Consider the following 21920-nt stretch of genomic DNA (forward strand, 5'->3'; position numbering starts at 1 on the left):
GTGATGAGAAGTACTGTTCGACCTTTAGCTAGCCCTAGGAGCTGCCATTTGCCGAATCTTGGTTTGAAGCATCCTTCTTGGTTTCATTGAGGAAACCTTGGGGTTAGATAAGCATATGGCAAGGAGATGGTGTGCTGATGGTAGTGTGATGTGCTGTTTGCTCCCATATGATGAGCTGTGGCCTCCACAGCTCCTCTCCCCCATGTGAAAGGATGACGAGGCAGGCAGATGTGTGGCTTTGGGTTGTGGTCATTCCAGAAAGTCCCCTAAGAGCAGGGAACTCCCCCTATGCTTTTCGGATAATAATAAAGGGGATTTTTTTCTCTCTCAAGTGCAGAGTTTTTCTAGGCAAGTGCACACATTACTCCCCACTCCTAATTTCGTGATCTGCCCACGGTACTTTCCTACATCTTTAAATAAACCCACAAGAAGTCCCAAGTACAATCAGTCTTTGAGACTGCTCTGTACTGCCAGCTTTCCCAATGAGCTGACTTCAGATTTTCATCTTGAAACAGGGGTTACAATACTCAGTATACAAAGTTAATTTCTAAGCATTTGGATGTCTAAGAAGATAAACCTGGCTCTGTTCATTTTTAATTATCACATTTCTTTTATTTTAAGGAAATATCACCAACTGTCATTTAAAAAGCAAGTATTGGCTGTGTGGTGTAGCACGCCTTTAGTCCCAGCCCTCTGGGCAGAACTCTATGAGTTCCAGGCCAGCGTGGTCTACAAAGTGAGTTTCAGGACAGCCAGGAGTGTTACATAGAGAACCCCTGTCTAGAAAAGGAAACCAAGTAACATTTTTGAAAAAACAACAACAGAAATATTTACTTAGTGACTATGCAATATTTATTTTCATGGGAAAATTAATTCATGTGGTAATTTGGCACATACCTGCAATTCCAGCACTCAGGAGGCAGGGGCAAGAGGACCATTGCAAGATCATTGCCAGCCAGAGCTACATAGAAGGAAGGAAGGAAAGAAGAAAAGAAGGGGAAAGGAAGGGAAGGAGGGAGAGAGAAGAGGAGAATAGAGAAGGTATCTAAAAAAGTTGTGTTTTGTTGTTGTTGTTTGTTTGTGTAGGACTCAGTATGTCTAATCCTGGACTGTAGGATTTCTGGAACTTAGATAAAAGCCAGAATTCTGCAGGAACTTGTTAGACAAGTTCCCATCTGCCACAAGGAGTCATTCATTGCCCTCACCTCAAGCAGAAGGGGCATATACTGTTGTGGGGTTCACCTATACCCAACGTAACTCAAACAATCGGTCAGTGCAGATGACAAAAATGTATTGTAATCAAGCTGCTATTGATCAGTCATATGTCCGATATAGGGGGCTGACCTCCAGGCTCCCTTGGAACCTATTAACAAGTACTTGTCAGACATTTCAAAACGTCTACCCTAGTCTCTGCTCTCCTCCAGCTACTCACCCTTCTTATAACCAGCTTTTCTCACTTTCTCTTTCTTGCTACTTTCTTGTCCTCACTATGCCCTATTCTCCATCACTTTCTATGTCACCATCTCCACTATTCTTTTCTGCTCTCCTGCTTCCCTAGTGCTGGCCATGTCTAGTCTGCTTCTCTTTTTTTCTCTGCTCTGGAGTTTTCTAGATGGTTCTGGATATTTTCTCCCTCTAAAACACAATAACGGAACTGTCATGTCGACAGTTTTTAATTTTATTTATTGTGCATTAGTATGAATGTGTCCGATCTCTTGGAAATGGACAGCTGTGAGCTGCCATGCGGGTGCTGGGAATTGAACCTCAGTCCTTTGGAAGAGCAGGCAGTACTCTTAACCACTGAGCCATTTCTTCAGCCCCAATAGTTTTTTTCTTTTCTTTTTTTCATTTTGAGACAAGGTTTCTTTATGTAGCCTTGGCTGTCCTGGACTTTGTAGACTAGGCTGGCCTTGAACTCACAGAGATCTGCCTGCCTTTGCCTCTCAGAGTGCTGGGATCCCAGGTATGCACCACTACACCGGGCTCATCAATGGTTTTACTGCCTCACCTCACATACAGTTTTTTGTTGACTTTAACAGAAGCTAGAGTCATCTGAGAAGGGGAAACCTCAGCTGAGAAAATTAGATTGGTAACCCTCTGGGGCCTTTTCTTGACTGATGCCTAATCTGAAAAGAGCCCAGCCCACTGTGGGTGGTGTCAGACCTGCGCGAGTTGGGATGTGTAAGGAGCAAAGCGAGCAAGCAGGAATGGTCCCCACAGACTCATGTGTTGGCATGCTTGGCCCATAGGGAGTGACACTAGTAGGAGGTGTGGCCTTGTTGGAAGAAGTGTGTCACTGCGGAGTCAGGCTTTGAGGTCTTGTATGCTCAGGCTACACCCAGGGTGGTACACAGTCTCCTTCTTGCTGCCTGCGGATCTGGGTGTAGACCTCTCAGCCACCTCTCCAGCACCATATCTGCCTGCGTGCCTCCATGCTTCCGGCCATGATGACAATGGACCAAACCTCTGAAACTGCCCCAATTAAATGTTTGCTTTTATAAGGACGGCCGTGGTCCTGGCGTCACTCCACAGTGATAAAACCCTAATCAAGACAATACTCAGATAACAAAACTTTGAAATAAGATTGGGACAGTGGGGCTGGAAAGATGGCTGCTCTTCCAGAGGTCCTGAGTTCAATGCGAACGACCACATGGTGGCTCATAACCATCTATAGTGAGATCTGGTGCCCTCTTCTGGTGTGCAGGCATACATGCAAGCAGAATGCCGTATAAATAATAAAAAATAAATCTTTTTTTTTTTAAATTTTAGATTTATTTATTTATTATACATATAGTGTTCTGCCTACAGGCCAGAAGAAGGAGCCAGATCTCATTATAGATGGTTGTGAGCCACCATGTGGGTGCTGGGAATTGAACTCAGGACCTCTGGAAGAGCAGTCAGTACTCTCAACCTTTGAGCCATCTCCAGCCCATAAAAAATAAATCTTAAAAAAAAAGATTAGGACAGTGAGTGCTGTCCTAGGTAAGTGAAATTTATTAACCAATAATATAATTAATACAGTATTTAATACAACAATAATAATTATACTAATTAATGTAATTAATTAAGAATTGTAATTATTATTACAATTTTCACTTGGTTCCATTGTATCTGTATAAGCAAAGATTTCTCTACAATTTGTGAAATAAATGACTTAGGTCTCCTTTACAACACAAAAACTTTTAGGTTCATAATTGATATGTAAATATTTCTTGATTGGTATGGGATTCCATTTGCTGAAAGAAAGCTTAGTTCAAATTTATCTAAAAAGTCCCTGAGAAAACATTGTGGGTAAACTGAAGGTGCCCCGACTTAACAGGCATTAGCTAGAGGCTCCCACGGGCTCATCCTTTAAATCAGAGAAGGAAAGGAAATTCAGGCTCTTCAGCTTGGCCTCAGCATTAGCAGTAAACTCCTTGGTGGCCTTCTGCAGAGGCAGCCGGGGTGGGCCCATTGGAATCCCAGAGACCAGCGTCATGATGGCTTTGGTCTGCGACACTCCAAAACCTAGACGGGTGGGGATGTGGGGTGGGGGTGGGGAGAAGCATATCCGGTACTGCCCACTTCCCCACAAACAACACAAAGGAGACATTCTATGCATGGTAACTACTACAACGTGCTAAACCTCAAAGATAAGAATGCTTGCGGTCAGTTTGACTGAGCCGGGCGCGGTGCACACACCTGTAATCCCAGCACTTGAGAGTTAGAGGTTCGAGAATCAAGAGTTCAAGGCGACATGAGACTCTCACACACACAGAGCAGAGTAGGAATCTCCTCTCAGGGCTGGAGAGATGGCTCAGCACCGCAGATGCACTCCCTATTCTTTCAGAAGGTCCCAGTTTGGTTCCCATCACCAACGTAGAGTGGCTCAAACCCCCTTGTAATTCCAGATTTAGGGGATCCAATATTCTCTTCTGGCCTCTGAGGGCACTACACCCGTGTGCAAATACTCACACCTGTCCCAGCGCCTCCCAAACACATACTAAAAAAAGAAATGAATTTCTTTTTCTAAAAGAAATCATCCTTTTGGGCCTATGAGAGGGCTCAGCTGGCAAAGGCGCTTGCAGCCAAACCTGACACCCTAATAAGCTCAATCCCCGGAATTTCTGCACATTTCCCCCGACTTCCATACTCTGACATGAGCATGCATAAATAAGTAGACACATGTTAAGGTAAATCCCTCTTGCTTATGTTAACAATTAACAGACTATAAGACAACACGAGGCTGCGAGTGTAGCTCTGCAGTGGAGTGCTCGCTTAGTGCATAAGTCCCTGAGTTCAAATCTCTGCATCGCAGTAAATAAACAAACAAAATGAAACAACACAAAAGCAAAAGTTGGTGTCTGCAATGGGGTTCAGCAGGTAAAGGCAGGTGCTGCTACGCCACTTAGTTCAATCCCCAGGACCCACATGGTGGAAGAACCGATTCGCTCAAGTTGACCTCTGCCATCCACATTTGGGCTATGGCACACTGTAAGTTCACATACGAACTCAAAATAAATAAGAGAAATGGAAACAAACAAACAAATGAGAAAACCCCCTTAGAACCAAAGGCCTTAAAAGTAAGGAGCCAAGCATGGTGGAACAATCAGTAATTCCAGCATTTAGGAAGTGGGGCATGAGGATCAAGAGTTCAAGGTGTGTGTGTGGGTAAAGAGACGGCTCAGTAGTTAAGAGCACTGGCTGTTCTTCCAGAGGACCTGGGCTCAATTCCCAGCACCCACATGTCAGTTCACAACTATATGTGATTGTAATTGGAGGAGATCCAATACCTACTTCTAGCCTGCTTGCCAGACACACTTGTGGACCACAGGCATACATGTAGCAAAACACTCTTTTTTTTTTAAGATTTATTTATTTATTATATATACAGTGTTCTGCCTGCATGTACACCTGCACTCCAGAAGAGCGCATCAGATCTCATTATAGGTGGTTGTGAGCCACCATGTGGTTGCTGGGAATTGAACTCAGGACCTTTGGAAAAGCAGCAGCCAATGCACCTAACCTCTGAGCCATCTCTTCAGCCCCCCCACCCTTTTTAAGATTTTCTTTATTTTATGTACGTGTGAGTGCTCTATCTGCATGTACACCTACAAGTCAGAAGAGGGCATCAGATCCCATTGTAGATGGCTATGAGCCACCATGTGATTGATGGGAATTGAACTTAGGACCTCGGGAAGAGCAGACAGTGCTCTTAAAAGCTGAGCCATCTCCCCAGCCCAGCAAAACACTCTCACACATAAAATAAAAATAAAAACAGCTGGGTGTGGTGGCTCATGCTTGTAATTCCAGCACTCATGGAGGCAGAAATCTCCATGAATTTGAGGCCAAGGCTACACAGAGAAACCCTGTCTTGAAAAACCAAAACCAAAACAATAAATAAATAAGAGTAAAAACAAATTTAAAATAAGTAACAGAGCTGACTTACAAACAAAACGTTCAAGAGTTCAGGGTGGATGCCTGATGCTCACTGGCCAGGAAGCCAAGCCAAATCAAGACCTTAGTGCAAAGACCTTGTCTCAATAATTAAAAATGGCGGACAGTCAGTGCTAAACAAGACATCTTCAGGAACTTCCCTCTCCCACTCAGGGAACTGTGGGGAAGAGGAGGTGGAAAGATTGGAAGGGACAGAGGGAACAGATGACTCCAAGGAAACAGTGGTTTCCAGACACAACAGAACTGACGGGAACGCTTCCATTTCCCCCTTGATGTTGAGTTTTTTCCTTTATTTTTTTAAAATTTATTTACGTGTGAGCGTATGCCATGTGTGTGAGCAAGCTCTCATAGCCCAATAGAAGGTAGCTCTAAGTGGTGCTGGAATTTGAACTTTGGTTCTCTGGAAGAGCATGGACCATTCTTAACCAGTGAGCTATCACTCCAGCCTTTTTTTTTTTTTTTTTTTTGGTTGTTGTTGTTTTGTTTTTTAGTTTTTTTCGAGACAAGGTTTCTCTGGGTAGCCTTAGCTGTCCTGGATTTACTTTGTAGACCAGGCTAGCCTTGAACTCACAAAGATCCTCCTGCCGTCTCTGCCTCCCTGAGTGCTGGGATTACAGGTATGCACCACCACACCCGGCTCACTCCAGCCTTTTAAAACTCCCCTTTTTTCAAAATGTATATTTTATTCTATGTGTATGAGTGTTTTGTCTGCATATATGTTTTATACCATGTGAGTTTGTATCCATGGAGGCCAGAAGAGAGTGTTAGAGCCCCTGAAACTGGAGCTAAGATGGTTGTAAGCCACCTTGTGGATGCTACAAGTTGAATCTGGGTATTTTGAAAGAGCAGCCAGTGCTCTTAACCACTGAGCCATCTCTCCAGCCTCTAAAATCCTTTCAGAGATAAGGTCTTGCTACATATCCCTGGCTGTCCTGAACCTTGTAGTTGGCCTAGAGCTTGTAAAAATCCTTTTGTCCATTTTCATGGGGCTAGGATTACAGGCATGCGTTACTATACCCAGCTATAGGTATTTTATTTATATTTCATTTCATTATTTATTTTGACAGGCTCTATATTCTAGCCTGGCCTCAAAGTCCTTTGCAGGCAAGAATGACCTTGAAATTCTGCTCTCCCTGCTTCCGCTATCCCAGGGCTGGGATGACAAACAAGTACTACCATGCTTCATTTCCCAGTTAATTTTCTACCTTAACGCATTTTGGAGACACATAATTACTATATTAAAATCACAATCTTTGTTAGTTAAACATATTGGTTAGGACAAAGGAACAATGATGATAATTAGCAGAAGCAGTGGCATCTCACTATGACAAAAGTAGGAAAGCAAATGGAAATACTCTCTTGGAGGGATTGGGAAAGCTAGCTGAAACTGTGGGAATGAGACCAAGTAGACAATAGGTGCTTGGGCAGAGCAGAGAGCTGCGACAATGAGGCAGAGAGGCCCTGAAAGGGAGATGGGAGGTCTGCCAAGAGCACACTGAGAACCTCTGGATTTGACCCATGTCTAGTTGTCCCCAGGGCCTGTCTCTTGCAGCACTGGAGTGATTGGCAGCACCTGTCGTTGGCTGCGCAGTAAGTTAAGACACTCTGCAGAGGTTCCTCTGCTCAGACTCAGTGTTTTCCCCTAACTTTCCTTTGTCAACCAAACCTCCATCCGTTTTAATTTACTGGTGTTAATAAACTCATTTTAAATTTCAAATGCTCTTGAAACACTCTTGGGGGGAACTGTCAGTCACTCACAATTTAGTAAGATCTGTTTTCAGATTGCTTTCCTCCAAGTACTTAGGATGAAATCAGCCACAGTGCAGCAGTAGAATTTTAATGAGCTGAGGCAAATAATTGGAGAGCCGACACTATAAGGAATAAGGACTAGAAAATGGTGTGTTTGTGTGTTGGTGAGCACAGTGCTGGGGCGGAGGAGAAAGATTTGTTAACTTTATCATGTATTCGGTTGCCAGTGAAGGTCAGGGCCAGCCAGGACTCTGCTCCCAACTGAGTACCACCAGCATGCTGGCTGAACCCTCCTAAGAAATGATACAAACCCATCCTTTATACCTGGTCAGTTTTGGGGACCAGGGATCATGGAGTTGGCCTGGTCTAGCTGTCTTGAGAGGGATGTGTCATGGGTTTTACAGGACAGAGTCTGTGGCTCTTGGGGCACTGTGTGCCTTCCAGTTCTTTAGAAACCCAGGCATTCTCTCAGGCAGTGGAACATTCAGGCTGCCTGTGCACCTCAGTATTCTCTAGAAGCCAGTGAAGCACATAGAAGCTTGACAGAACAATCAGTTTTAGACATTAATCTTATTGCAAACCTGGTAACTATAACTGTATTCCTCCTGGCAATGGCCACTATGGATGTGTGTGTGTGTATATATATATATATATATATTTTTTTTTTTTCTTTTTTTGGTTTTTCAAGACAGGGTTTCTCTGTGTAGCCTGTCTCTGCCTCCCAGAGTGCTGGGATTACAGGTGTGTGCCAGTATACCCAGGTTTTTTTGTTTTTTTTTTTTTTGTTGTTGCTGTTGTTTTGGTTCTTTGAGACAGGGTTTATCAGTGTTGTCCTGGCTGTCCTTGAACTTAATCTGTAGACAAGCCTGTACTCAGAAATTCACCTGCCTCTGCAGGCAGGGATTGAAGTTGTGCACCTCCACCTAGTTATGTTCTGTATCTGATAGGAGTATCAAAAGTCCAATTGTGCTGGTCCGTAATGCCTTTAGTCCCATGATGCAGAGGCAGGTGAATATTTCTGAGTTCAAGGCCAGCCTGGTATATAAAGCGAGTTCTAGGACAGCCAGGGATGTTACACAGAGAAACCCTGTCTTGGAAAAAAACAAAACAAAACAAAAACAAAACAGCACCTCCACCCCAAAATTTGATTGCTTACAATAAGCTTTTGACAGCCTCAGTCTTGCTGTGGCCCCTCTGTCTCATGCCTCATAGATGACATTCCCTCTGACCCTAATCAGGGAACCCTAGCTCAGTAAGTAAACACTGGCGCTTTCAGTCAGCAGCAAGGCAGAGAAAACCAGGACAACTCACCTAGCTTGATCACATAGTTGATAAATCTCTGGATAGAAAACTAGAACAAACAAGGAAATCAGTGTCATCACGTTGTGAAAACCATTTATACAGTTCAGAAGTCAAGTTAGAGAACCTCTAACAAAGTCCAGCCACCTTAGTTTTCTGTAGATCTATCGGAGTGAAAGAAACCAGTCAGTGAGGTTGGCAAAATCTGCTAAGGCTATGATGGGAGAAAACCAGCTTCCCTGAGCTGTCCTCTGATCTCCACGTACCTGTACATATGCATACAATAAGCCAACAGAATGATGCAAAAAAAAAAAAAAAAACCATTGAGTTTTGTTAATAGGAAAGGTACCCTAACTTTCTATATCTAGAGTTTCCCCTTTCACAGCTGCTTCTCAACAACCACCCTGTGACCTCATTTAAGCTTCTTTGCAACCCATTGAAGACTGTAATTTCAAAGCACCCCGAAATCCCATCTACAGCCACTGTCTTTACCTGCAGTACAAGCCTCTCTTGAGAAGGCTGCACACTGCTCTTAGGCCCATGTTCTCTGTTCCCAAGCCCCTCACTTTTCTGTTAACCTCCATGCTGTAATCTATATTAAACTCTCTTTCTTTTCCTAGCAAGCTCTAACCCTGCTTCATACTGGCTCCTCATAAAAATCTTTTCTGTGGCAAAGTCAAGAATGTTCTCAGGGCGGATGTAGCTTAATTGGTGGGGGCACTCTCCTGGCATGCAAGAATCCCTGGGTTCAACCTGGAGCACTTCATAAGACCAGGTGTGAGCCTGGCATGGTGGCTGTTATCCCAGAGGTGGGAGGACTCATAAGTTCAAGACCAGCCTGAGTTACAGAACAAGACCTTATCTCAAAGCGCCAAAACCAAAATAAAACTCACCAAACAAAAAAAAAAAGATCCTAAACCAAAAACAAACAGAAACCCTCCAAACCTTCTGTGATGGTATACATTCCCGTAATTCTATGTTCTTCCTTTGCTTTAAAAACTGCAAACGCTCTGCAACTACTGAGACTGGCTCTCCTCTGCCAGGACATCTTGGTACAGTGAGGCTGTCCTCCAGAGAGTGTATATGCACAGTAGCATGGAACTTGTATCTTTATAACACATCAGGCCAGCCTCTTTTTCTATTGTAGGAGTCCCAGCAGGGTGTGGGGCTTGCAGAAGCACTTGCAGTGGGGGAGGAGGTGGCTTGAACTGCTTTCAGTTCAAGGATAGCCAGGGTTGGGTAGCAAGATTCCAACTCAAAACAAAACCAGGGCAGGGGAAGTTGCTCATCCAACAGAAAAAAAAAAAAAAAAAAAAAAAAAAAATGGCTGTGCAAAACTGACTAACTGAGTTAGATCCCTAGAACCCACATAAAAGGTGGAGATGGACTCCATAAAGTTGTTCTCTAAAACAAGCGCACACAGACACAACTCCTCAAAGCCAGTGCTTCCCTCTGTATCAACAAAAAAATGTAAAGCTTGCTTCAAATTTGGCTCAAAGTTGAGCTGATGGTCGTCCTCTCAGCAGGTGGAATTAACACTCTGCTCTAACTCTTCCACATCCTCTGGCTATTCTCTTTCTCCTACCCACAATACCCCTCTCTCCATGGGGCCAGCTGTCCTGTCAGTTTCTTTACTGCACTTCCTCACACACAGCAGCACTGGAGAGCCTCAGGTAGGAGAACTGCCATGAATTCCTAGCTAGCCTGGGCCAGAGTATGAGGCCCTGTTCCCCAAACAAAACAATAACAACAAAAATTAAGTATAGATGGGACTGGAAAGATGGCTGAGAGGTTAAGAGCACTGGTTGCTCTTCCAGAGGACCTGGGTTCAATTCCCAGCATACACGAGGCATCTTACATCTATCTGTAACTCCAGTTCCAAGGGATCCAACACCCTCACATAGATATATATATGGGCAAAACACCTAAGGATGGCATGTAGTCACTTTCATAGAAATCTGTGACCATTTTTTTACAATCCCAAAATACTTTGAAGATAGAATAAAAATAAGATCCTTTGTAGGAGGAAGAGAGGAAGGACTCTTTCCCATATGGGCCTTGTATCCCCTTAGATATGGGGACAGGGAGGATGAGGATGGTTCCCATTTTAAACAAGAAAGATAAGGAGGCAGCAGGTTGACCTTCAAGTCTGCCAAGGAGAGAGGACAAGGGAGCCTCAAAGAAGGCAGCTACTTAAGTGAGGGCAGAACGGTTTACCTGGTAATTGAGGGCTGAAGTGAAGTCTTTCTGTTCAAAAGCCTCCAACATCTGGTTTGTCTTTTTCCCCAGGTAGTTATAGGTACTGACGAGACAACAGAAAATATTCCAAGCTTAATAATTCAGTGGGAAAGATCCAAGTGTTAGTATTTAGGCAGCCTGCTTCTGGGTTGCCTAGCAACCTATGATGTCATCATGTGTCTCCCCTTCTCCCGCCCCCCCCCCAACCACCAGGTAGGTAGACCCACCTGGCAGGCATGGTTCAGTTGCTCCATTAAAGGACCAACGTGCCACTTGGTTGCTCTCTTGCCTTCTTGCTCTTGTTCTTGCCCTCTCTTGCTCTTCCCCTCTCTGTTGGGGTGCCCCTCCCCCTACATGTCTTTCCCTCTCCTCCTCTCTCTCCTACCCCATCAGCTCTGTGGCCCCTCCCCCTTCCCTTAATAAAACCTCCCAGGTGGAACCAGTCATGTGGTGTGATTTATGAACCTGCCATATAACTCTACTGCACAATCCTAACAACAAGCTCTTTATACTCATGTGATGTTTAAAAGGGCAGAGATAGGGCTCATTTAGCATAGGCAAGGGCCTAGGCTCAGTCACAACCCCTAGGCCTTTAATCTCAGCACTCAGTGAGGCAGAAGACAGAGGATCGCTGGGAGGCCAGCTTGGTCTACAGAGAGAGTCCAGGACAGCCAAGTGTAGCGGGTGTCTTTAAAAACTCAGTTTTGTTATGTAAATATGTTTTTGTTTAAGTCTCAGGTGTGGGATATGGAGCTGATTCATATTGTCCACAGAAGCAGACTATTTGTCTCCTGTGGGCCCTGAGAGGGGCTCTCTGCCAGCTGCAGATAGTTTAATTCTGAGGATTCTGGAGAGGGAATAAATGCCAGCACCCAGAGAGAGTTGGGGGCTCTGAGAAAGAAGGCTGCTGCTCCCCCCTGCTGCTCCTGGTTGCTGTTGATGCAGTTTGAGGAGAAGTTGGAGATATCCTGAAAGGAAGATTGGGCTTGCCCAGCAAGAAATAGCTAAGGAGAACTCTGCCCTCTTTCCCCTTTAACCTTCTTTCTCTCCTACTTGGTCTTGGGGTGTTGGAAGGGATAAGGGTGGAGAAGGGAGGTAGAGGCGTAAGAATCCAAATAAAGTAGATTAAAAAGTATGGCTGTAGCCAAAGCTACACAGAGAAGCCCTGTCTTGAGAAAAAAACCCAAAAACCAACAAAACTACCAAACAACTGACTTAGTCCTCAAACAGAAACTAGGTAGGTGGAAGCAGAAGGATCAGGAGTTCAAGGCCATCCCAGTCTATGTAGTGAGTGTGAGTCTAACCTGAGCTACATGAGATCTTGTCTTGAAGAAAAAAAAAAAATCAACACAAACAAATATAAAGGAAAAAATACACCGAGAGCCCCCACTGGTCAATTTGTAGGATCAATTGATAGAAAAATCAGTCTGTTTTCACTTCTGAGTTCTCTAGTAACACAAAGCAGGGCCAACACAGGAGGCAGAGAATGACTGAGAGGATAAAGAGAGGGAAGAAAGTTTTAAATCAGAGAGTAAAAGTCTTAGTCAGAAGAGGGCAGGCCAACAGTGTTATTATTTTTAAAAATGATGCACACAACAGATATTATATGAAAGTGGTTTATTGGATGGAGATGGAAAAACAGCGAGAGAGAGAGAGAGAGAGAGAGAGAGAGAGAGAGAGAAAGAGAGAGGGGCAGACTGGCCACTAAGTACTTGACCTAGATGATGTCACAGGAGGCAGGTATGACATAGGACGTTGTCAGGACCCTAAAGGTCCCTAAGGGAAGGCCAGTTGACTAACATTCACCCCCTTTTGTTTAATTAAAAATGAGGAGCTAACAGCTGCCTAGGGCACACACAGACTCAGCAGTAGACGGGGTTTACATGTAGCTCCTGAGGTAAGTCCAGAAAGCCATATGCTGCAGTGCATGTTCACGCTTCTGAATTTGAGGCCAGCCTGGGTTGCAGAGCAGGGGGATCAAGAATTCAAGGTCAGCCCAGTGGTGGTGGTACACACATTCAATCCCAGCACTCAGGAGGCAGGGGCAGTTGGATCTCTGTGAGTTCCAGGCTAGCCAAGGATAAACAGAGAAACTCTGTCTCAGGACAAAAAAAATCAGCTATATAGTGAGTTCCAGGTCAGCCTGGGCTACATGAGATCATGTCTCAAATACAGAAACACCACCAAAAAGACTATCTAAATTGGGCTGGGGGGCGGGTAGCGTGTTGGTGCAGTATGCATTTAAGATTCACGAGGCGCTGGGTTTGAGCATCAATGTTAAAAAAAAAAAAAGGATCAGCTGGACAGTGCTTATCAAAGGCATGGACACCAAGACTCCCTGTGAAAAGCACCTTAGCTACCCCCGAGGAAATACACTTCCAGCTGCCGCAAACAGTCCGCTGCGCCTGCAGCATACCCTGTGAAGTTACCAACTGCCTATGCTGTTTGAACTGCCTGTCTGGTGCTGAGCAGGCACCGGGTCACGTGATCCTGGTTTCCTGGCCATGGTGGACTTTAGGGCCTGGCAGCATTCATCTCTGTTGAGTGTTATGTGATTTGTCAGCATTTTACCTTATTTTTTAAAAATATTTATTTATTTATTTATTTTATGTATGAATGCTCTATCTGCATATATCCATGCATGCCAGAAGAGGGCATCAGATCCTAGTATAGATGGTTGTGAGCCAGCATGTGGTTGCTAGGGAATTGAACTCAGGACCTCTGCAAGAGCAGACAATGCTCTTAACTGCTGAGTGAACCATCTCTCCAGACCCTGTCAGCATCTTATAATTACTTACTTTTTTTTTTTTTAAACGCAGGTTGGCTTGAATGGGTTTCTCTCATTTGTAACTAAGTTTCTGACAATTCAGCTTTGAGGTACTGAACATCAGGGTCCACAGAGCTAACAGCAGGCCCTGCTAAGCTGGAGCCGCTGGGTCCCTTCAGCCCATGTACTTACCTGCTTGATGGCAATGGATACTAGCACATAACACAAGTTTCTTCTTTAAGATTTTAAAAATACTTATTTGTTCTTTTTATAGGCATGTGTGTGTGTGCCTCATGAGTTTGTATACACCATATGCATGCCAGAGGTAAGAAGTGCCAGATCCTGAAAATATAGTTATGGGCACTTGTGAGTTGCCATGTGGGTGCTGGAAATTGACTCCAGGTACTCTGCAATAGCAGCCAGGAATTGCTTTTTCCTTCTAAGATAGCATCTTTCTACTAGCTACCTCAAAGCCATGGCTATCCTTCCACGTCAGTCCTTGAATGCTATTTACAGGTAGGGATAACCATAAGTGCCCACCCCTGAGTGTTTTTATTTGTTTTGCTGTCATTGTTTTGAGACAAGATCTGATGTAGTTCAGGCCGGCTTCAAACTTTCTATGTAGTTGAGGGTGACCTTGAAATTCTAATCATCCTGCCTGTGCCTCTCGAGTGCTGGATGGATTACAGGTTTGTGGCAAAATTCCATGCCTCTCCTTCCTCCCTCCCTTCCTGCCCAAGTTTGAGGATCATTCCATTAGCATTTGAGAGAGAAACCACAGAGCGAGCAGAGGGGAGGATGAGTTGAAGAAGGGAGAAAGCCATTCGTTTTCAGTTAGGGCCAGCTTTCCATGAAGGACTCTTAACAAATGATGGCAGCTTAACTCAGTTTCTTCGCAACGAATGGGTATGTCAATGACAGGGGACTTCTGTTAGAAAGGATGTGCATGCAAGAAGCCCGTTTAGTCCAGTGATGAGTGATTTTAAAATTGTAGTCACAAGGAAAGCCAAGTCACACTTACCTGCCTACTGCTCCAGTTGCTCCCATGACCAGAGCACTCAACAGTTGCTGATGAAAGAGAGACAAAGAGATTCAGGCTTTTGAGAGAGAAGAACCGCGATGTCATGAACAGCTGAATGGATCGATTTCAAGCTGGGATATGCCCAGTGGGTAACTTACCTCATCCACCCCAAACAGCAGGTCAAACTGTCGCTGGTGATTCTGATCAACACACTGCCCGAAGTCTAAGAGGTCAGTGTCACTGAACTTCAGTCCTTGGAAGGTGGGGATTTTATCCTGAATCCCATCTAGCAGCTCCTCGGCACGAACTTCAGAACAACAAATACTTCAGTAATCCACACAGCAACAGAAACTATTAAACGCCATCCTGAGTTGGCCTTTTGGCACACAACTGTATTCCCATTCCCACACAATCTGAAGGCTGAGGCAAGGTGATTCTGGGGCCAAACTGGGCTACACTGTCTTTAAAAACAAACAGGCTGGTGCATGCCTGCAATCCCGGCACTCAGAAGGCAGAAGCAGACAGTCTCTGTGAGGTTGAGGTTAGCCCGGTCTTTATTTCTGGGCCAGCCAGGGTGGAATACATAGTGGGACTGTCTCAAACAAAAACAAAAACAAAACAAACAACAACAACAGCATCACAGGAAGGTGGATCTGAGTTTGAGGCTGGTCTGTGAGTTTTAGGACAGCCAGTACTTATTTATTTATTTATTTATTTATTTATTTATTTATTTATGGTTACCTGTAACCTAGGGTGGTCTCTCAAATAGCTGCTCAGGATGGCTTTGAAACTTGATGATCTTCCTACCCCCACCTCATAAACTCTGGGATTATAGGGGAGCGCCATCACGCTTTGTTCGTGCAGTGCTTTGCATATCTGAGCATAGCAACTTAAACTAAACTCCACCTCTAGTCCATCTTGTGTTCTAATGAGGTGAGTCTAGCCGGGCTTCTGGATGGGGCCGATTACAGGAGAACGAACCAGGTAATTGCGGGAGGAGCTGAAGGTTGACTTCATCACCAATGGCCATAATCAGTTATAACTATATGATGAGGTCTTTACAAAACCTCAAAATAGGACTCAGAGCTTCTGGGTTGGTGACTACATGGAGGCCCCTCTGAACCTAGAGATGACATAGAAGACCCCAACATCTCTTCCTACATACCTTAAGTATTTTTTCATCTTTGTAGTAACAGGTAAGAGGATTCCTTTGAGTTCCAAGAGCAGCCCTAGCAAATCATTCAAATGCCAAGATGGAGTTATGGAAACCCCATTTTGCCACTGGCATTTGAAGTGTAGACTGACTCCTGGGTCTGTCCTGCTGCTAACCTGCTGCTGTCTCCAGGTAGTCACTGCTAGAATGGAAGTGGAATCACTGAATACCACCTCACCTCCAGTGTAGAACTGGCTGCTGGCAGAGAAAAATCCCCTCACACATTTCATTTGGTGACGAGAGGCGAAGTGCTTTATGTGTTAAGTGATAAGAATGAGAAAGTACGAAAAAAAAAATCATTTCTTTTCCAGAATGTGTTAGCCTTGGGCTGGGGATATCTCAGGAGTAAAGGAGCAGCCTAGCATGCATGGAGCCTTGTGCTTGATCCCTGGCAACACACACACACACACACACACACACTTAAAGGTGTAGCTCAGGAATAGAACATTCGTTCAGAATGCACAAAACCCCCAAGCTTTACCGTTGGCACAAAAAGAAAACAACAACAACAACAAAAAACAAAACCTACAGGAAAAGTCAGTGCGAACAGAGAGCAGAGCCCTCCCTGCAGGCTAGGCACTGGACCACAGTAGAATGAAGGTACAAACAGTTCCTCTCTAGTGCAGTTTATAGGTTCTGATCTTCCAGTATACTATGCAGAGGGTTTAGGATGTAGCTTAGTGGTAGACCACTTGCCTAGCATGCCCAAAGCCCTGGGAAGCTCTAGCTCCCCTCTCTCCCCCAAATTAAGATTTTGACTAGGATAGCTTAGTGGTAGAATACTTGCTTAGCTCATATGAGTGACACCTTGGGTTCAAGCCCCAGTATTGCAAAATTAACCAAGTAAATGAATATGGAGATTCTAAGGGGTTACTATATATACCTAGGCTGGACTGCAACTCACGGTGTAGCTCTTCTCCAGCCCCTAGCTTCAAGCTTGTGGCAATCTTCCTGCTTTACTGTGTCAAATTTTCTTATTCCTTTTCTTTAAGACCAAGTCTCATGTAGCCTAGGCTGGCCTTGAACTTACTGTATAGCAGAGGATAACCTTGAATTCCTGATCTGACTATGCTTGCCTGACCTAGTTTTATCAACTATTCTTTTAAGCTTAAGAACTTCCATATAGGGCTGGAGAGGTGGCTCAGAGATTAGGAACGCTAGCTCTTCTGAAGGTCCTGAGTTCAATTCCCAGCAACCACTTGGTGGCTCACAACCATCTGTAATGAGATCTGGTGCCTTCTTCTGGTTCACAGGCACACATGCAGACAGAATGCTGTATAAATAATAAAATAAATCTTTAAAAATAAATAAAAATGTTAAAAAAAAAAGAACATCCATATAGCTGGGCACAGTGGCTCACGCCTGTAATCCCAGCACTCAGGGAGGCAGAGGCAGTCTCTATGAATTTGAGGCCGGCCTGCTTTACAAAGTTAAGTACAGGACAGGAGAGTCAAGGCTACACAGAAAAACCCTGTCTCAAAAAACCAAAAAGAACCCCATATAGAGAGGTGAGCTACATGCTGTCCCTTGAGCTTCACTGTCTGGCCCACAGCTCTGCCCGCCTTCCCAAGGAAGCCTGCTGGCTCCAAGAACATGCAGGTTAATCCATATGTATCAGTCTGCGCAAAACTCAAGTTCAAGTGGCTCAAAGAACTCAACATAAAACCATGTATACTGAAACTAATAGAAGGGACTGTGGAAAACAGTCTTGAGCACATTGGTACAGGAAACAACTTCCTGAACAGAACACCAATAGCTTAGGCACTAAGATCAACAATTAACAAATGGGACCTCATGAAACAGAAAAAATTTGTAAGGCAAAGGATACCATCAATAGGACAAAACAGCAGCCTACAGAATGGGAAAATATCTTCACTAACCCTACATCCAACAGAGGGCTGATATTCAAAATATATAAGGAACTCAAGAAAATAGAAATCAATAAACTAAATACCCCAATTAAAAAATGGGGTAAAGCTGGGAGTGGTGGCACACGCCTTTTATCCCAGCACTCAGAGGCAGGTGGATTGCTGTGAGTTCAAGGCCAGAAAGATACACTGATGAGTGGATATTAGCCATAAAATACAGGATATACTACAATCCACAGACCCAAAGAAGCTAAGTAACGAGGGCCCAAGGGAGGATACTTGAATCTCACTCAGAAGGGGAAATAAAATAGACATTGGAGGTAGATGGAGGGAGGGAACTGTGTGAGAGGGAGTGAGGAAGGGAATGGGATGGGGGTCAGGGGAGGGGACAGCAAGGGGAGAGAGGGTTGGGAGAGACAGAAATAGGTGGCGAGGGGGGGTGTATCTCTGGGATGAGCCAGAGACCTGGGAAGGGCTGGCTCTTAGGAGTCTATGGGGGTGACCCTACCTGAGACTCCTAGCATTGGGGGAGATATGGAGCCTGAAGCTGCCACCTCCTGTAGCCAGGCGGGACTTCCAGTGGAGGGGTAGGGATACCAACCCACCCACAAAACCTCCAACCCTACATCTGTCGTTGCCTACAAGATGTGCAGTGGTAAACATGGAGCAGAAACTGAGGAATAGCCAACCAATGGCCCAACTTGAGATCCATCCTATGGGAGAGAGCCAACCCTTACGCTATTAATGACACTCTGCTATGCTTGTGGACAGGAGCCTAGCATAACTTCTCTGAGTAATAAATGGTTGAGTCACTCTGTGAGTGTAGACATCAGACCTTGGTCCCCTGAAAGAGCAGCCAGTGCTTGTAATTGCTGGATCATCTTGGGCTTTGCCCAAGAAGTTGTTAGAAACAGATGCAGAGACCCACAGCCAAACATTAGGTGGAGCTTGGGGAGTCTTGTGGAAGAGTGTGGGGAAGGATTGAGGGATCAAGGAAATCACAAGAAGACCTACAGAGTAAACTGACCTCCATATAAAGTGATGTGAATGACCGATAAGTGCTGAGGTATTAGAATGGCCCACTTTGGAGCAATTTTAACTGCCTCTTCAGTACCCTGTCTACTTGGGTAGGGTGGGATGAAGAGGAGCTTTTATTTTGTTTTGTTTTTTGAGACAGGATTTCTGGCTGTCCTGAAACTCACTCTGTAGACCAGGCTGGCCTGGAACTCAGAGATCTGCCTTCCTGCCTCTATCTCCCTGAATGCTGCTGGGATTAGAGGCGTGAGCCAACACTGCCAGGCACAGTAGAGTTTCTTGATAGATGACGTAGGATATAAGAGCTGGAAAAAATGTAAAAAGAAGGGGTGGGGAGGCGTAATAATCAGGTTTTGGACAAATGGCTCAGTGAAGGAACACTGACCGTTCTTCCAGAGGGCAGTAGTTCAATTCCCTGTACTCATGCAGTGGCTCACAAACATCTCTAACTCTAGTTCCAGGGAATCTGATGCCCTCTTCTGACTTCCATGATCACCAGATACCCATGTGGTATAGACATACATACAAGCAAAACATACACACTCACACACATAGTACCACCACCATCACCCTCACACAGACATACATGCAGATAAAACACCAATGGAGATAAACTAATAAATAAATAAATGTTAAAAAAAAAAGTTAAACCATACTCACTCTTTACCCCGGTCAATGAAGGAATGTGATAGTAATAAAATGGCAAGGCAGGAGCTGTGGCAGCCACCTCCCTCAGGAAACTTATCAGGGCATCTGAAAGAACAAAGAGTCACGTGACCATGAACAAACCAGTGGCCTTCCTGTATTAGAAAGTGAACCTTTCAGTGAGATGCAGCCATCTACGGGGAAGCTGAAGATGCCTGACTGTGTGGCTGTAATGTCACTTCACCTAAGTTTTCTTTTTCTTTCGGTGGAGAGGTCAAAATAAGGGGGCTGGAGAGATGATCCAGCAATTACAAGCACTGGCTGCTCTTTCAGGGGACCAAGGTCTGATGTCTACACTCACAGAGTGACTCAACCATTTATTACTTCAGTCCCAGTGGATCCGATTCACTCTTCTGGTTTCTGAGGGCACCAAACATGCACATGGTTCAGAAATACATGCAGAAAACACCACACACACACACACACACACACACAAAACAAATCCAGGGCCAGCTGGATAACTTAGACATTTTCTAAAAAAAAATTAAAAAAGAAAGCTCAGCACATAGCTCAGTTGTCAAGTACAGACCTACCCATGCTTTAGGCCCTGGTACAAGCCCTAGTGTTTTAAAGCTTTAAAAAAAAAAAAGTGTGTGTGTGTGTGTGTCTCAGGGATAAGAGTCGTGGTTCATGTCATAAACGCTCAACAGAATTGGCACTTTTTCCCTTTTGGACTGATCTGGACAGAGCAGAAGCCTGTCTCTAGTTTACTGAGGAAGTGGAATCCTTTGGCTATCAAGTCTACTGAGGCGCTCCTGCAGAGGACAGCGAGCTGGCTTATGCTGTGGATGAAGCCCCAAAAATGGGAGAGACGATTTTATGTGTCACGCCTTCTCTGCATACTGTGAAAATATATTCAGCACAGGGGAAATACTTTAGATGAGATTATTATGCATAATTCATTTCTCTGCTCAGTTTTCAGAAAAGCTGCTCATTTCAAAATTTGCAAAATAGCATGAAAAGAAAAATGTTCATTCTAAATTCCCAATCAATCAGTAAATAAGTTATTTACCTATATATATGAGTGACTGTTTTCTATCTGCTAACAATTAGTGACATTTCGTGACAATTTACGCTTTCAGTGATGATTTTCATCCTCTGTATAAACCTCTCCCTCTACCCCGTCCCCCAAATCAGGATATCATATACCCTAGGTGGATAAATAAAAAAAAGAGATAAAAAGGAAAAGGGAAGACACGGGTGGTCCTAGGTATAGTAGAGGAAAAGGTTTATTGTAGATACGTGGGAGAGCACAGTTAGAGGCAGACACCTCTGGAGGAGTCTAGAAGGGGAGGGGAAAAGAAAGGGTAGAGAGGAGCACCAGGAAGAGCATCCAGAAGGCCAAAGGAATAAAAGGGATGGGTGACTAAAATGTCTAGATTATTTATGGAAGAGCCTTTGGGGGAAGCGCAGCCCAGTCCCTGGGATGGCGTTCATGGCAGGGCCCTGGGTATATCAGCAATGCCCTGTAGCAGGTAGGAACTGAGGGATGCTGGGAGAAGCAGGCAGCCAGGTCTGCTATGATAAGTCATCTGACTCTGAAACCTCATAACTTATTTCATCAGGAGTTCACACGTGACCCATACAGAAGCGCTGACCAACTGGGGCTTAGTAGGTGATCAGCCAGATGGGGTGGCAAAATAATCCAAGTGCTTTGATACAGTCTTTGCTATGCATCTTGGAGAAGGAACAATATTCCACTGCGATGTTATGCCTCTAGTCTATAGGACTTTGCCTTTATGAATTAAGTATACTTATTTTTCAATGAAAGCAAGAGTTGGACCAACTCCCTTCCTCACCTTTGTTCTGTGACTTGAAAAAGAAAGGCGCAATGACAGCAATGCCATCAGCTCCAATTTCTGCTGCATGTTGGGCCTTTACAAGAAAAAAGAGAGCATAACAGAGTAAGTGCTCGTGTATCATAGATACCACTCACAGACAGACACTAGAGGTCAGCAATAACCTCTTCAAATTTGCCAACTAACCCCCACTAGAGAATGGGAAGATTAACCAGTTTAATGAAAACAGTGGTTCTCAGCCTTCCTAATGCTGCCACCCTTTAATACAGTTCCTCATGTTGTGGTGACCCCCAACCATAAAACTGTTCTCATTGCTACTTCGGAACTGTTGTTTGGTTACAGTTATGAATCATGATGCAAATATCTGTGTTTTCCGAGGGTCTTAGTTGGTCCTTGTGAAAGGTTTGTTGAACCTTCTTGGGAGTTGTGGCCCACAGGTTTAGAACCACTGTATTAAAACCTCATTGTGAGGAACGCCCCAGGTTGCAAAGCAGCGCTGCCTGGTTCAGGTAAGCCGAGTGCTTCATTTTATTTTTGCAAGTACTTTTGCTCACTGAGTCATCTCACTGGCTCCTCTTGGTTTATTCTCACTGATTAAAAAAAAAAAATTATATATATATATATTTGTTTCTGTGTTTGTACAGAGCCATCCAGAGACCAGAATAGGGTGTCAGATCCCCTGGAGCTGACATTAGAGACTGAGGTAAATCTCCATGTGGGTGCTGGGAATCAAACCCAAGTTCTCTGAATCCAGCGCTCGAACCTTTGAGCCATCTTTGTGATCACCCAG

The 21920-nt window shown here is 44.4% G+C and overlaps 1 protein-coding gene across 3 annotated transcripts in view; it reads right to left on the reverse strand.

Moving 5' to 3' along the window:
- Positions 1 to 2971: 2971 nt before the first annotated feature.
- Npl (N-acetylneuraminate pyruvate lyase) overlaps positions 2972 to 21920 on the reverse strand; it is a 40698-nt gene continuing 21749 nt past the window's right edge. For all 3 annotated transcript variants that reach the window (XM_060364461.1, XM_021632884.2, XM_021632883.2), the window contains 7 exons: positions 21131 to 21206; positions 19287 to 19379; positions 14669 to 14817; positions 14511 to 14557; positions 10702 to 10786; positions 8497 to 8536; positions 2972 to 3507 (listed from right to left, as the gene is read on the reverse strand). In XM_060364461.1, the coding sequence (XP_060220444.1) occupies positions 3323 to 3507; positions 8497 to 8536; positions 10702 to 10786; positions 14511 to 14557; positions 14669 to 14817; positions 19287 to 19379; positions 21131 to 21206 (675 nt within the window). In that variant the 3' untranslated portion in view covers positions 2972 to 3322. The remainder of the gene's footprint in view (positions 3508 to 8496; positions 8537 to 10701; positions 10787 to 14510; positions 14558 to 14668; positions 14818 to 19286; positions 19380 to 21130; positions 21207 to 21920) is intronic.

Source organism: Meriones unguiculatus, chromosome 11 (assembly GCF_030254825.1).
Source record: "Meriones unguiculatus strain TT.TT164.6M chromosome 11, Bangor_MerUng_6.1, whole genome shotgun sequence".
Taxonomy (NCBI): Eukaryota; Metazoa; Chordata; class Mammalia; order Rodentia; family Muridae; genus Meriones; species Meriones unguiculatus.